The 14,154-nt window shown below is 55.1% G+C and overlaps 4 protein-coding genes across 4 annotated transcripts; 3 read left to right on the top strand and 1 right to left on the bottom strand.

Moving 5' to 3' along the window:
* The first annotated feature begins 1,245 nt into the window (after positions 1-1,245).
* B0I36DRAFT_13841 (uncharacterized protein) lies at positions 1,246-2,002 on the top strand. Its single transcript, XM_046148329.1, has 2 exons — positions 1,246-1,531; positions 1,599-2,002. The coding sequence occupies exons 1-2, from the start codon at positions 1,279-1,281 to the stop codon at positions 1,739-1,741; spliced, it is 396 nt and encodes a 131-aa protein (XP_046018734.1). The 5' UTR covers positions 1,246-1,278; the 3' UTR covers positions 1,742-2,002.
* Positions 2,003-2,977: 975 nt separating this feature from the next.
* B0I36DRAFT_311234 (uncharacterized protein) lies at positions 2,978-5,429 on the top strand. Its single transcript, XM_046152347.1, has one exon. The coding sequence runs from the start codon at positions 3,042-3,044 to the stop codon at positions 5,034-5,036; it is 1,995 nt and encodes a 664-aa protein (XP_046018733.1). The 5' UTR covers positions 2,978-3,041; the 3' UTR covers positions 5,037-5,429.
* A 1,878-nt stretch (positions 5,430-7,307) lies between these two features.
* B0I36DRAFT_13794 (rab-GTPase-TBC domain-containing protein) lies at positions 7,308-10,598 on the top strand. Its single transcript, XM_046148318.1, has 4 exons — positions 7,308-7,485; positions 7,585-7,975; positions 8,055-10,258; positions 10,323-10,598. The coding sequence occupies exons 1-4, from the start codon at positions 7,399-7,401 to the stop codon at positions 10,383-10,385; spliced, it is 2,745 nt and encodes a 914-aa protein (XP_046018732.1). The 5' UTR covers positions 7,308-7,398; the 3' UTR covers positions 10,386-10,598.
* A 471-nt stretch (positions 10,599-11,069) lies between these two features.
* B0I36DRAFT_311231 (40S ribosomal protein S8-B) lies at positions 11,070-12,541 on the bottom strand. Its single transcript, XM_046152346.1, has 2 exons — positions 12,232-12,541; positions 11,070-11,986 (listed from the first exon to the last, which is right to left on the bottom strand). Exons 1-2 carry the CDS (start codon positions 12,293-12,295, stop codon positions 11,442-11,444), a joined length of 609 nt encoding a protein of 202 aa, XP_046018731.1. The 5' UTR covers positions 12,296-12,541; the 3' UTR covers positions 11,070-11,441.
* Positions 12,542-14,154: the final 1,613 nt, after the last annotated feature.

Below are 14,154 nucleotides of genomic sequence, written 5' to 3'. Positions count from 1 at the left end.
GACACCAGCGGCCATGCAGCCAAAATCGATTGTGGACAAGTTCGTGGAGCGATACTCTGCGGGCATCATGGGCCAGGGAGCTCTGGAGCTCGTTGAATCTCATCCACAGCACGAGCCCCAAGATGAGGACCATTGACGGTCAGGACCTTTTGATCGATGACGATGGAGGGTGAATGCTCGAAGCTTCGAGCTCGCGGAGGGGCATCAGGTTGCCGCCTTGGCCTGTTTTCTTGGACAAAATAATGACCAGCAGTGCCATTTGGAGTCCAATCGCCAAGTCGCCCGCAGCAGTCCAGGATGATAATGAAAGACATATGGACCAACCTGACGGAAAGCCTGCCACAGGCGTGGTGGAGTTTGGCGGAGCAGGAATGCATCTGCGATGGTCACAATCTTGGAGGCTGCCAGGTTTGGGTCAAGGTAGTGGTGTCGTACTCTAAATGGGGCCTATCGGCTCAATATTCTGGTTTGGTGCCCGAAGGTGACTGTTGCCGGGGTCCATGTCTCCAGATGTCGTGGGGGGTTCATGCGCAGGGCTCTCCTTTTCATCGGGCGAGACCTTGTTCGCTACCGAAGCTGTGGAGCGGCCCTGGCACAAATCCTCCGTCCGTACGAGCAAATCGACAAGGACAAGCTCAAGATGCCTGCCCATGGTTGCAGTATATGTCCGAGCTGTCAATGCTGACATGAAGGATCCGCGGCAGGCACCCTCAACTGGGTCCGTGGCCGAGTCTCGCTTCAGGCCCCGTTATCTTCTCCATGTCTCGCTCGGATCCGAAAGAGATTTGTATCTGTCCTCGGGTTCATCGTCAAAAGACAATGCTGAATATGACGGTTTTGTGGACGCTCGCCGGGCGTTGATGCTTTGCAGCTTTTTTCACTTCTAGAAATTTACTTCTCGGGTCTAGGCAAGCAGGCTACCTCCCGATGACACTCCAGGAGCCACCGAGCGATCAGCTCGTCGCAACTGTTTATGCTTCGATCTGGACGTGTACGCTACTGGCGACCCTGTGCCTCGGCCTTCGTCTCTATTGCAAGACTCTTAGGCGGATTTGTTGGGACGATTACATCCTCATCATTTCCAATGTACGTGATCAGCCTTGCTCCCAAGCTCCCGAAACCATCATGCCGCTGCCCCGAGCATTGACCCTGGCACGGAACTAACCGTCGTGACAGGTGGCCCTGCTTATTAGCTGTGCTGTAGCTAGCGCCGCTCTGCACCGTCGTCGCGACCCGACTTCGATAAGATGGCATCTGCGGGTACTCTACAATATCATCATGACGACCGCACATGTGGCCGTGACTCTGAGCAAGACAGCATTTGCTATAAGCCTGCTACGGCTCGTGCGTGGCAAAGGCAGCAAGATCTTTCTCTGGACAGCCATCATCGTCCTCAATGTCGCATACGCCATCGCCACGGTCCTCGGCTGGGCACGCCACTGTGACGAGGGTCTGGAGGAAGCGCCGGCTCTGCTTCCTATCGAGTGCATATCGGCTGCCAGCCGCTCCGCGGGTTTAGGTATTGCTATCAGTGAGTTGAGCCTGGCTCCCGTGATATCATGGCCTTCTGGATTACTGATCCGATCCGCTCTGAACAGCCATATCCGGCGTGCTTGACATGGTGCTTGCATTGTTCCCGTGGTCGATCGTATGGAAGCTCAAACTTCGCAAGGCGGAGAAGCTGGGAATCTGTGTGGCGATGAGTCTTGGAGTGTTGTGGGTTTTGTCCGGGTCGAGGTGATCTTCCCGGCGCACCCCTTACTGACAACACAATGCCGTTTTCCAGAGCGGGCCTTACGGTGGTCATCAGACCAGCAATCTATCTCAATGCTCAAAGAACGAATGACTTGAGTGGTAGGAGTCGCGATGTTAGTTTACTATCAGGAAATCCGCATGACTGACCAAGGACGCTACGACAGGTCTCGAAGACAAAATGACCATTACAACGATTGCGGAGGCCGCCATCACGATCATAGCGCAATCGATCCCGACATTCCGCGTGTTGCTACATGGGCACAGGGAGGCACCGTACACTCCTGCAACATCCGCAGGGCCTGTCGACGTTGAGCTGCCGGTGCAAGGACCCGGATCCCGGCATAGAGCATCTCAGGACTACATGCGCGGGTCCTGGCTTGCGACCGACGACGACGACGAGCCAGATCTTGTCCTGGTCAACGGACCGGACGGCCGTGTCATGCTGGCGAGCGAACAACAGCAAGGTGCGCACCAGGCGAAAGACTTCGTGATTATACGTCAGCCGAGATGACAAGTCCGGTACTCGTGTGTGCGAGGGCACAGGGTCTCGTCATATCAGAACATCATCTGAGCACCCGTCGCATGTTGGAACGCTTGTATATGAACATAATGCTCGTTGGTTTGATCGTTCTCGGTCAGTGCTTCACGCACCCATCAGAGGCCATTCATCGCTGGACGGTGCACGGCAATGTTGTAGCTACTCCTTCAACGAATGCGGACAATGGTTGCTTCCACGTCTTTGTTACTCCAGCAACAGCTCCAATTAACATCAAGACCTTTCGGCCCTCCTCCAAAGGTCATACAATCACTCCCAAATCGTTTGTTGTGTTCATCCTGGGCAGTCTCCCTTCAAGATCCACATTCTGGTCACACTGCATTCATCAATCACGACTATCAAGTCAGCGGAACCCGCACGCCACGCTTTGGAGGTTTTATTTTTTGCATCGACCGAACGAACATCGACAGCACTACATTCTCGTGGCTATCGGAATCACACCTGTCTCAACTTCACCTTGTCCGAGGTTTAATTGTTTGCCTTTCTTTCAGAACTGCCTTGGGCCATTTCTCGGGGGTTTCACGACGACGAAAGACCTTCCCAAGTCACAGGAGCAGAATCAATTCTCCCTGTGCAATCACCTTGTAAGCCAAACCACCTGGGGAAATCGACCGCCAAGCAGCGAACCCCAACGGCGACAACGACCACAAACTGACGCCCTGGCAGAAGGAAGGCACGACTCAGGCATGACATCAAGCAGACCACAACAAAACCAGCACCTTGCACCATCATGGCGGCACACCCAAACCGCGCTCCTTTGTCGTACTCGGAGATGATAGCTCGCCAGAGCGCCATCATCGCGGAGCACGACTACGCAAGCACCAGTTACTCCATGAGACGACCCATCACGCCCAACTCACGCATCACTTTTCGCAGAGTGGATTATGCGTCGAGTCAGATGTACAACAACAGTAGCAGCAACAATAGCAGTAGCAACGGCAAGAAGACGGACGACGACAGCCGAGACACAAGCGTTCACACGCGAGAAACCAACGCTTCCGCCCCGACATTCTTGACGATGCCTTCAGTACCAGTACCAGATGGTCAGTCGACCCAGAGATCGTTGCCTGCCATGGAACAAGCTGGCCAAGCTGGACAGAAGCCTCTGGCATATGCGGCTGTGGCCAAACGGGCGGCAGCTGCGACGCCTGCAGTGCCTGCCACAGCGCCAGCAGTGGCCAGTGCCACAAGCAGTGCTTCGTGTCTGGGGACGTCCACACAGCATCAGCCTCCGGCAAACGACTCAAAAGTCAGCATGAGCCAGGCACATCCCGTGCTCAACACCGGAACATCTGGGGTACCCGTGCAACAGCCCAGAATCCCGACGAAGCCAGACCACAGCTGGCACGCGCATAACCCTAGTTCCGTCTTGCCGGAAAATGCGAGCATGCACTTTTTGAACAGCCAGCCAATTTCTGGAGGTCATTTGGACAGTCACCATAATCAAGACAGTCATGGCGGCAACGGTCTCCTCGAAGCTTTGGACAAAGCCATCAACGGCGGCGACGAGCATGGGCAGATCTGTGCTTCATCAATCTCCAAAGATGACACTACCAGAATATTCCGCCGAGACGTGCCCAGGATGGAATTCTCAGACTTGTCCGAGACCAAATTTCGCAGCAACGGCGGCAGTCACCCAACCTGCGGTGCCGATAGCAAGGGCAATAGTGACCGTCTCGAGCTACTCCGTGCAGCCGTGGAGACCGCAGCACGTGAGGGCGTCGTTAGACACGGCCTGAAGAAGTCCCCGGAGAAAACGCTCGACAGCGCTGCCAGGATACTCGAGGAGAGACGTAGCATCGAACTGAACATCGATAGCGACTATCGTTCCACCGCAGGCGAGAACGGTGGCTGTACGCCCACGCGCGACCCTCAGCCTTTCCTGCATAATCATACGCATTGCAGGAACTGGACCAACTTGACTCTTTCGACCGTTCACAGCAAGTTGATCGCCCAGCTCTGGCCTGGCGGCCTGGTTTCTCTCGAGGAGATGGCTCGTCGACCACCAAGGAGTTACTCCCCAGCTGCCCCAAAGTCCTCTCGTAACAAGCCTCTTCCAGAGAGAACACCAGCGTCCAGAGCCACGCATGGCTTTACAGTAGATCTTCGTGGTGGTACTGGCAATATAGCCCAGCTGCGAGAGGAGTGGCAAGGACAACAGCATAGCCGACTCTCCACGTCCACCCACCATGATGCGAGCGCTCAAGCCCTCCAACACCACGAAGCACGGCAGCCAGCTAGCTGGACCAACTCGCACACCTGGATCGCCAACGAGGAGAAGGAGCGAGCACGCTGGAATAAGATTCAAAACAGCCTATATCATGCAGGCATGTCGTATTCGCCGTACTTGCCGACCAACTTCGCAGAATACATGACTCAGCGAGTTGATCAAGCCAATCTTCAGCTCCGAGAAGCTCGTGAGAAGCTAGAGCATAAACAGAATGAATGGGATGGTCTTCGAGATCGAATTGCGTCTGGCGAAAACGTGCCTAGTGACACATTTTTGGGTGGGCAAGGACGCAGGCTTGATGGTGCCATTGATGGCCCCGGCTTCAACAGCAGTATCACTACCAATGCAGCCGGCGGCCCTGAGGTTTGGCATAGAGACATCAATGCCCGTGACGAGAAGACTTGGCCGTCAGTGGCACAGCTCAAGGCCTATGGCGACCAGATGGCACGTCAGGGCCTTGCCCGCGGCCTGCCACCAGTTGACAGTGCAAGATAAGCTTGATGGCTGGGCTGGATGGGCCTCACTCGTACGCGATTTCCTTGTGATCCGGGGTTAGGTACGAGGAAGCATGGTTGGGTGTGGTCCTCAGAGATTGGCTCGTGATGGTGTATGGTACCAGGCCGAGCTTGAAACTACGCCGCGGTGCTCAGAGGTATGGCGTCATGCACTTCTGGAAAAAGTATCAGGATATCGGAGTGGCAGCACTTGTGTAACTAGGCGTGTCATATGGTCGGGCGCTTTGCAGTATTCATCCCAGCGATTGTTTTTGATGTTGATTTACTATGAACGGCTTGTATTCCGGAAGCCCTTCCCCTCAAATGATTTGTGGTATGGGGTGTCTCATAGCTTGCTTTGTTCTGGCAAAGCACATATGATTAATGGCTGTGCCACCAAGTCTCGAATGTCTACACGTGTATCGACAGGTTGCCTCGCGAGTTCCTGGGGTCGAGAGCACTCCTTAACAACTGACCGCTGAGCTCGGAAGTCCGGATCGGTCCTCTGCGTTCAGCCGATCTGATGATACAGGACGGAGTGCCGGTCCACACAGCCTGGCTGGAACGCAGGGAAGCTGTGGCCGCTGCTCAAATACGCCAAGGTGCACTGGCACGTGCCGTTTCGATATTACAAGCTGGCCGGTCCCTCCGAGCGGGTACATCTAATATGTAGAAAATTGGGTGACCCAGTACCCTGGGTGAGCAGGAAAGGGAGCAGGCCGGGTGCAGCAATTTTGTCCTAAGAGCAAACAATTTCAAAAACCTGAGCGCGGTGTGCGTTTCTGGTGGTTGCTCCTCTCCCTCTCTCTCCCTTTCCCCTATCCGCTGTTCTGTGGAGCGAGAGAGGTTGCTTTAGATGATCTGATCTACCACGAGTAGTTGGATGTTTGAGAGTTTAGAGCCGCATTGGGGGGATCCGGACTCCACTGGTTTGCTTGTTGGCTTTCAGGGCCAGGGGAGGGGTCGAGACGGCGTGCCGATTGGTCCAACCCAAACTGCAGAAGGGGGCGGGTTATTTTGGGAGCTGCGGCTTAGGGTGAGGAGAATTCGAGGGCAGACGCTCTGGAGGCGCGCGTGTTGCCTGTTGCGGAGCTAGCTTCAGGGGGGGCGGGGGCGCCAAACAAGCACATGCAGTGTTGTTGAGCAGGCAGGTATGGTAGGTCATGAGCATGGGGAATCTCATTGGCGTGCGATGCTTGGGGGAGGACCACCAAAACTTTGAGAAGTATCTAGGGGGTTTAGAGGCAAGCGGGTAAAGAGAGGTGGATGACGTGAAGAGCAAGAGAGCCACGCTCAGTGAAGGTAGTGGCATTGGTCTGGAGTTTGGGGACAGAGAGTTCCGTCGGTCTCAATGGTGATCTGTGGGATTCCCGAGCCTGTGGGAAGATGCAAGCTGGCCCGTTGCTGGGGCGGCATGCCTGCAGAAGGGGCAAGTGTGTGCGGCTCGCGCTCGTGGCTGTTTGCAGCTTGCGGGCAACAACTGGAACGTTGCGGCCGCAAGGCTTCTTCAAGTACCTTAAGAAGGTTGGGGGACATGTGGCAAGATGACAGCGTATGTGCGTAATTCTACATATTATCCCGAGGTCAACATCTGGGGATATGCAGCACCAAACCTTTTGTTTGCGGCATGTCCTGGAAACGAAAGCCCAAACCCGGCGAGTCCAAGGATGGATGGGATGAAACGAGATTGGAAAGTCGGCACATGTCCTTGTCCCTGGGCAACCAGCCGTGCACGGGTTCTGTAACGACGCTGCTACTGCACAGGATTGGGCGGCCCAGCCCAGGCAGGCTCACCCCTGCGCGGGGGATGCCACAGCGTTATTCAACCTAGCCGGGGCGACGTGTCTAGTGCCCGCCATTTCCCAGTGAACCCCCTGCTCCAGCGATCCCCTAATCGCCATCATGCGCCAGCAAGCCAGCTGCTGCCACACTGCACTGCACTGCACTCCAACCTTTGGGGCATTTTTGTGAATACCGCTGCACGCACTCCCTCTCACGCCTGCCAAACAACACGCAACCCCCTCAGAGTCACTCCTTCTCCCAACCACGACAGCGCCCTCTCGTTGCAGCCGTCTCGCACCACCACCTTGCCACTCCTGCAGGTCCAGAAGTTTGACCGGTCGCTCCTCCGTTGCCTCCTACCTGCCAGCCGTCTCCGCTGCCTTCATGGCCTGCCCTTGACACCCTTTCTCCGGCGCCGCTACTTTCCCGACTCGAGCCGCTCCCTTTGGCCTCCCTCGCCCACGATCACAACAACCCCTTGGCTTCTCACCGTCTCCTGCCTCTCCAGACCACTTGTCCACCAGCAACTTCTCTTGCCCGGCCCTTAGAGCACCAAGCACACCGCACGAGATCAAGCAGTCATGTCACTCCAGGACGAGCTGCGAGATGCAGGCGGCCGGCCTCAGAGCCCCCCGTCGCCTGCTGGCTCAGACAACGACAAGGACACCGTATGGCACTCCTCAGAGACACTGCTCTCTTCCACCCTGCTGCGGCTTGCCGGTTGCACTACATATTGCTCACTGACTGACCAATCACTTATCCCGTAGGACACCTTTGAGGATGCCGTCGACACAAGCTCAGTCAGGTCACTGACTGGTCGCACCCGCACCCCGTCAAAGACATCACGCCAGGAACAGGCTTCCAGGCCCACGAGCACCCAAGAAAGGGCCGACACACCAGACTCCTTGGACAAGCCAGAGGCCGCATCCGGACCAAAGGACGAGGACAGAGACGACGAGGACGAGGACGAGGATGAGGACGACAAGTCCTTTGAAGGTGTAGATATTGACGGTCGTTCGGACAATGGAACCGTCACGGACACTAAGCGGTCGTCCAAGCGACTGTCGGCGACCACCATGGACAACGTCGATCTCGAAGACACGGCCACGACAACAACACAGGCACCGACAGATAGTCGGACACCCAGCCAAGTCTCAGGTAAGCTACTTGCCAGTAAACTTGGAGCGAACCCCTTTGGCTGTTGGAGGACAATCTTGCTGACGGCCAATGCCCATAGTTCCGGAAGTAGAGGCCGCGCAGCCTGCGAAACAGCCCAGGAAGAAGCTATCGTTGAGCAACATCGCAAGCTCTCTGCCGGCGATGCCTTGGTCGCCTCCGGCTAACGACACAGCTTCCAAAGCAGGGATTGCCGGCACGGCAGGTCTGCCAACCGCCCCGGGTGGCACGCAGCCTGCTGCACCCACTCGAAAGTTCACAAGCCCGTTCTCCTGGATGTCCAGGAACTCAAGCTCGAAGGATGCGGCTGTCTCTCCGCCCACCGCCGCGTTGTCTTCTCCCAGGAGGAACACTGCTAGCTCCATCACAACTCTCACAAGCAACCCGGAAATGATGCTGAGTAAGTTGGAAGAAGAAGACAATGGCGATGGTGGCAGCAATGCACCTCGTCAGCGCAATAGCCTCAGGGACCGGTTCAAGATGGTACGCATGCGCGAGGAGGCTGGTATCTCTATGGCGGTTGGCGACGAGGATCCGTCTGGCGGTCTCGCACCGAATCGGGGCTCGACAGGCACGCTTGATGTTGGCGGACCTCCGACAGAGGGCGGCTTGGACGTTAGCCTCGGGCCGAAGTCACCGATCCCTCCCAGCCCGAATCCTTCACTTGCCCCGGGCACTGTCTCCGGCATTACTGCGGGGCCGTCTTCTCTTGCCGATGCCCAGGTTGATTGGGACTTGTGGCAATCAGTTGTCTATGAAGGCCCTGCTGCCGTGGCTAGGACGAGTCCTGAGGAGCTCAACCGTGCAATTGCAACAGGAATCCCAACGGTAATCCGTGGAGTCGTATGGCAAGTGTTGGCTCAGAGCAAGAACGAAGAGCTGGAAGTCGTATACAAGGAGCTCTCAACAAGAGGCGCCGAAAAGAAGGACCGGAATAGTAACGGCACGTCTATTAGCGGCTCCAGCAACGGTACTCTCAACGTCGAGAAAGACACAGTGGCGTCTTCTGCTTCTTCAGTTCATTCTGAGGTGTCGGGCGCTAGTGGCGCCAAATCGCCTGCTCCCTCAGCGGAATCAGCGGAGGCTGTCGCCAAGCTCCAGGCCGCTACCAAGAAGAAGCAACAGGAGGATGCCGCTGCCCTGTCGAAGCTGGAGAAGGTCATCAAACGCGATATGGGCACCCGAACGAGCTACTCAAAGCATGCTGTAGCCGCAGGACTCCAGGAGGGTCTTTTCGGCGTATGCAAGGCGTATGCTCTTTTCGACGAGGCCGTCGGCTACGCGCAGGGTATGAACTTTCTGATAATGCCGCTGCTTTTTAACATGCCCGAGGAAGAAGCATTCTGTATCCTCGTCAAGCTCATGAATCAGTACAAGCTTCGTGACCTCTTTGTCGAGGACATGCCTGGCCTGCACATGCACCTCTACCAGTTTGAGCGCCTTCTCGAGGATTTCGAGCCTGCGCTGTACTGCCACCTCCGGCGGCGTGGTATCACTCCTCATCTCTATGCCACGCAGTGGTTCTTGACGCTCTTTGCGTACCGCTTCCCTTTGCAGCTTGTGCTGCGGATCTACGATCTCATATTCTCGGAAGGTCTTTCCGCGATCCTCAAATTTGGGCTGGTCCTCATGCAGAAGAACGCTACGAACCTGCTCAGCATGTCTGACATGTCTCAGCTGACGACATTCCTCAAGGACAAGATCTTTGACGTGTACATCGACCACGCGCCTAGTGCTGGCAGCATCCTCGAGAACGGATTCTTCGGCAGCAGCTCCTCCAGCATTGATAAGGAGGTGTACCGGGCGGACGAGCTCGTCCTAGATGCGTGTGAGGTCAAGATCACTCCTGAACTTCTCAAGGCTTACACAGTCGAATGGGAGGAGAAGACTCGGATCGAGAAGGACAAAGAGCAGGAGCTCGAGCAGTTGAGAAGCACGAACTTGAGCCAAGCGATCCGAATGCGCAAGCTGGAGGAGCGACTCGAGGCAAGCGACCGTGAAGCTGCGGACATGGCCACTGATCTTGTGCAGACAAAAGTACGCAATGAGGAACTCTCCGACATCAACGAGAGCCTCACAGGACAAGTCAAGGAGCTGCGAAATGTCATCGAGAAACAGCCAGAGGAGCTCGAGCAAGCGTGGCAAGCTGAGCGGGCAGACCTCATGAAGCGTAATCAAGCTGTCCACGAGGAGAACTTGAAGCTCGAGAAAGAAATGGCTGAGCTTGAGGAGAGGCTCGTGGAAACCAAGATGCAATATGCCGAGGTTCGTCTCAGCCATCACCCCCAGCACACTGAAGAACGCGGCCTTTACTAACTCAATTTTCCAGATCAACGCTTCGCACGAAACGCTGCAGAAGAAGTGGCAAGAGCTTCGGCGCCAGTTCGCTTGATCTGGTTCCGCTTTTTGCCCGTCTTAGGACACTTACACCGACTCCGGGCGAGGCGGTTGCCATTCTTGTATAAACTAATGCTGTGACGCAGCCACGACAAACTTGATCATTGCATCTTTAAGCGGGTCCTGGACAGGTATAGACAGGTGGTTGCACCGCAGTTGACTAAATTGTTTGGAGCTGGAGTTAAGATCATATGGCCTGCTTGTATGCATCAGCAGACGCGATACCCTAGTTTTGAGGCACAAGGCCCGTGACCACAAACGACCAAAAGAAGACAGGTTCGCACTTGCCTTACTGGAGTGCTACAATTCCGTGCCTTGGCGAGAGAAGCTTTTGAGAAATGAGTGAAGGCCGGCAGTAAAGGAGCGGATGATCTATATGGTGTAATAAAGGCCAAAGCACGCTTCTTAACGTCATCAAGTATGGAACATTGCGTGACATGGATTGGTCCAACATGGTCCCACGACCGGTTCAAAGTCACGCTACTGGAAATAATCTTTGCGTGCTTTAACGGGACAAGATTTTATCTCCAGGTTCCTGAGGAAATGTTATTGGCCGATCTGGCGGTGTCGCCAAGTACGCATTGCAGACGTGATGGTCCGAGGAGGAAGAGTCAACTCGACCATGATGTAGCATTCACAATTGAGGAAGCGTCATAGATGCGGCTGATTCATCCCGAGATTGGTAGAGAAATCCTTCTACTTCATTTTGGTTGGTGGTGATCAAAGTTTTTATTTCTGATCATGACATTTGACCCTCTTTTCTTTCATCTCTCACGTTGTCTGGAAAAAAAGATAAAAAAGGATCCATCCCATATCCCAATGCCGAAATGAGCAGGCAAAGAATTCCGTAAACATCGTTCCCAGTGCAGTAAAACCATCGTAGTCATAGCTCGTCGTTTTGTGTAGCGGTATGATGAGCACACACGACATTTTTCAACTCCCTTCTTGTGCTGAAATGGTCTTTGATTTTTACTTGTTTCAACCCCCCCTGAATGCATCCCCACAACATCCCGAGCTGCAAGTAGGCGACGTCCGCGTTTATGTGAGACGCTTACTTGTGGAGCTTGCGCTGGTAGAAAGCAAGCTCCTCACCCTCGAGGATGTAGCCGTCAGCACGACCGCTCTGGCCGGGTCTGGAGGCAATCACGGCGTAGAGACGACCAGCCTCGAACTGCTTCTCGAGGACGGGGTCGACCTTGCCCTGGGCCTGGTAGCGCTCGGCCTGCTTCTTCTCGACGGCCTTGCTCTTCTTGACAACCTCCTCCTCCTTGCCCTGCTTCTGCTGGCGTCTGCGGCCAATGGGCTGGCCGTAGTGGGCCTCGTACCACTGACGGAAGGGAGCAGCATCGATCTGGACGACGGCGGACTTGGTCAGGGTGTTGGTGCGGACCAGCTCGTTGTTGGACGGGTGGTAGGCGACAACGATGACACGGGTCTTGCGGGTGATACCCTCAGAGGCCCAGGCGAAGTTGCCAGAGTCGAGACGGAGGGCACGGTACTTGTGGTTGCCACCACGAGTGCGGACGGTGTGGATGCGCTTGGGGCCGATACGGGTGTTGGCCTCCTGACGGCCAGCCTCGAAAGCGCGCTTCTTCCCTGTTGAGGAGGTCAGAACGTATGATTCATAACAAAGTATGAAGGCCATACGGGCTTTCGATCAATGCGAAGCGACCCTCGAACCAGCGACACACACAAAACCCATGACTCTCAGATTTCCAAGAGAACATCGGCTCGGCATGTTGAAGGAGTCGAAAGTCGCTTCGGGCATTCATTCTCGAGCATTTGTATGTGTATTTTGCCTTGCGGGATCGCCCGCTGGCATGTATTTGTTCAGGACGTACGGTAGTAGGCGCGCTTGGCACCGGAGGCGGAGCGCTTGTGGCGAGAGTCGCGAGAGATACCCATGGCTGCAGATTCTGAGCGAGGAGAGAGGATAAGGGTTAGCTCTGACTATCCGGGTAGTAAAGCGGTTCTTTGGGATCTTTGTGCGTGGACAGATACAGACGCCAGATTCCCGAAACTTTTCCTTGTCCCACGGCGAGTGGCCGCGATTGCGTTTCGACTATTGGGACAAAGGTACAATTCTGGTCGTCTGTCTGATCTGTGCGCACACTGCGGGCCGACGTACCTGATGGAGGCGGTCACCAGTTGCAAGTTTGGCGTTTGTCGTCGTTGGGGTTGGTCGAGATGGGAAGAGTGGGAGAGCGGGATGCAGTCCAAAAGTTCGCCGGGGTTATCGAAAATTGTGCGTGGTGGAATTGTGGGCAGGTGCGCCTCGCGTAGAGTGGTCCGTGCTTGCCCAGCACCTCCCAGCACCTCATGGGTCCACCAAGTTTGCAAGGATCCACTCCTGGACCTGCGAGGGCCCACCCTCTCCCCCTGCTGGAGTGGACGACATGCGCTGCTGAAGCCTTCCAAGTTTGATGTACATGGCTGCATTCCTTTGATAGGCAACAACTCAAGAAGAGCACGCAGCTATCTTACGCCAAGTACTTAGGTAAGTAGACTTCTGGGGATACTCGAAAAGTCAATATCTTTGTCCTTCCATGACCTTAGTTGCGCACCATCGCGCACTGCCCTGCAAGATAGCAAAGAGTGAACTGAGAGTTGTGCAGCTACCATGCATCTCAAACTTCACAGGATAAATACCTGTATGGTCCCGCAGGCGCGGCAGCAGATTTCCACCTCCTCGCCATACAGGATAAGCCTAGTCACACTGCGGAAGATAAACAAGCCCGAATTGTTTTCCTCGTGGGGGGCATCTTGAGCCGCAGCTTGCCGCCCGCTGTCGTTCCAGCAAACCAAGGCAGTCTACGGGCAATCCGAGGTCCGTAGTGGCGTCCTTGGTCTTGGTACTCTCGCACCATGCGTTTGAATCGTCCAGGCCTTCGGAGAATAGCAGCAACAACGCGTCGACTGCCAGCATGCGTATCCATGTGCCACAGTCCTAGACCTCAAATTGTGATCCGTGATGACAATATCCAACGACATAATTCAGATGCGTGGGGCATCGATAGTTAATCTATGTGATTACGGCATCAATAGCACAGCCTTGCCTCTCCTCGACCAGAAATCGTCAGGTTCAGAGGGAGCGGACTCGGGAAGTTCGCTAATAGTTGTCGGTAGAGTGCCTGAATACGAGGGGATCTGTTGGGTCTGTCCACCTTCAATACACACAACGCCAAGCCCCTCACACATGCGTACGCCAGGACAACTGTTTTCTACGAATGATTGGTATCAACCCACCGGTTGCGAAGAACAAGCAGGGCCCGTGATACCCAGCTGAGCTGGTGCTGACACTATCTGTTTAGTCCAGACCGACTCACAACAAGCCTGAGCTGAGGTTAATGCTTATAACAACGAGCGAGACTTGACCTGGATAACTCCATCGCGGGATGCAGTTGCCGTTCATTTGTCCGAAACCATCCGCGCCTAGGGCTTTTATGTTCAACCCTGCCTAGGTAGTTTGCTGCCTTTGCCTTTTGTTGTGTGGTATCGAGTATTGGTGGTTTCTTCTAGCTGAGGCCGCGCGGAGCGTACTTGGCCTCTTAACAGCACTGAGGTATACTGCAGAGCCAGTATCGAAGACAATAGCACTGCCTACGGTCAATGTGTAGCGGATGCAGCCTTCTAGGTATGATGAAAAAAAAGAGAATTCAACCACATATACTGCTCTGGCGACATGAAAAGTGTATGAGGGCATCATCATGCCGTCTTCTGAGGCACGATTACGCTCTGCTTAATCGTGAAAAGCGGCCACAATT

Source organism: Microdochium trichocladiopsis, assembly GCF_020744255.1.
Source record: "Microdochium trichocladiopsis strain MPI-CAGE-CH-0230 chromosome Unknown B0I36scaffold_1, whole genome shotgun sequence".
Classification (NCBI taxonomy): Eukaryota; Fungi; Ascomycota; class Sordariomycetes; order Xylariales; family Microdochiaceae; genus Microdochium; species Microdochium trichocladiopsis.
The sequence above is the reverse complement of the archived record's forward strand: the minus strand, read 5'-3'. Positions and strand labels throughout refer to the sequence as shown.

Bases quoted from the DNA above. Each gene is read 5' to 3' on its own strand.
- B0I36DRAFT_311234 (XM_046152347.1), top strand. From the start codon at position 3,042: ATGGCGGCACACCCAAACCGCGCTCCTTTGTCGTACTCGGAGATGATA.
- B0I36DRAFT_13794 (XM_046148318.1), top strand. From the start codon at position 7,399: ATGTCACTCCAGGACGAGCTGCGAGATGCAGGCGGCCGGCCTCAGAGC. The intron at 7,486-7,584 runs GTATGGCACTCC...CTTATCCCGTAG, and splicing joins CAGACAACGACAAGGACACC to GACACCTTTGAGGATGCCGT. The intron at 10,259-10,322 runs GTTCGTCTCAGC...TCAATTTTCCAG, and splicing joins CCAAGATGCAATATGCCGAG to ATCAACGCTTCGCACGAAAC.
- B0I36DRAFT_13841 (XM_046148329.1), top strand. From the start codon at position 1,279: ATGACGACCGCACATGTGGCCGTGACTCTGAGCAAGACAGCATTTGCT. The intron at 1,532-1,598 runs GTGAGTTGAGCC...CGCTCTGAACAG, and splicing joins GGGTTTAGGTATTGCTATCA to CCATATCCGGCGTGCTTGAC.
- B0I36DRAFT_311231 (XM_046152346.1), bottom strand. From the start codon at position 12,295: ATGGGTATCTCTCGCGACTCTCGCCACAAGCGCTCCGCCTCCGGTGCC. The intron at 11,987-12,231 runs GTACGTCCTGAA...CCTCCTCAACAG, and splicing joins TGCCAAGCGCGCCTACTACC to GGAAGAAGCGCGCTTTCGAG.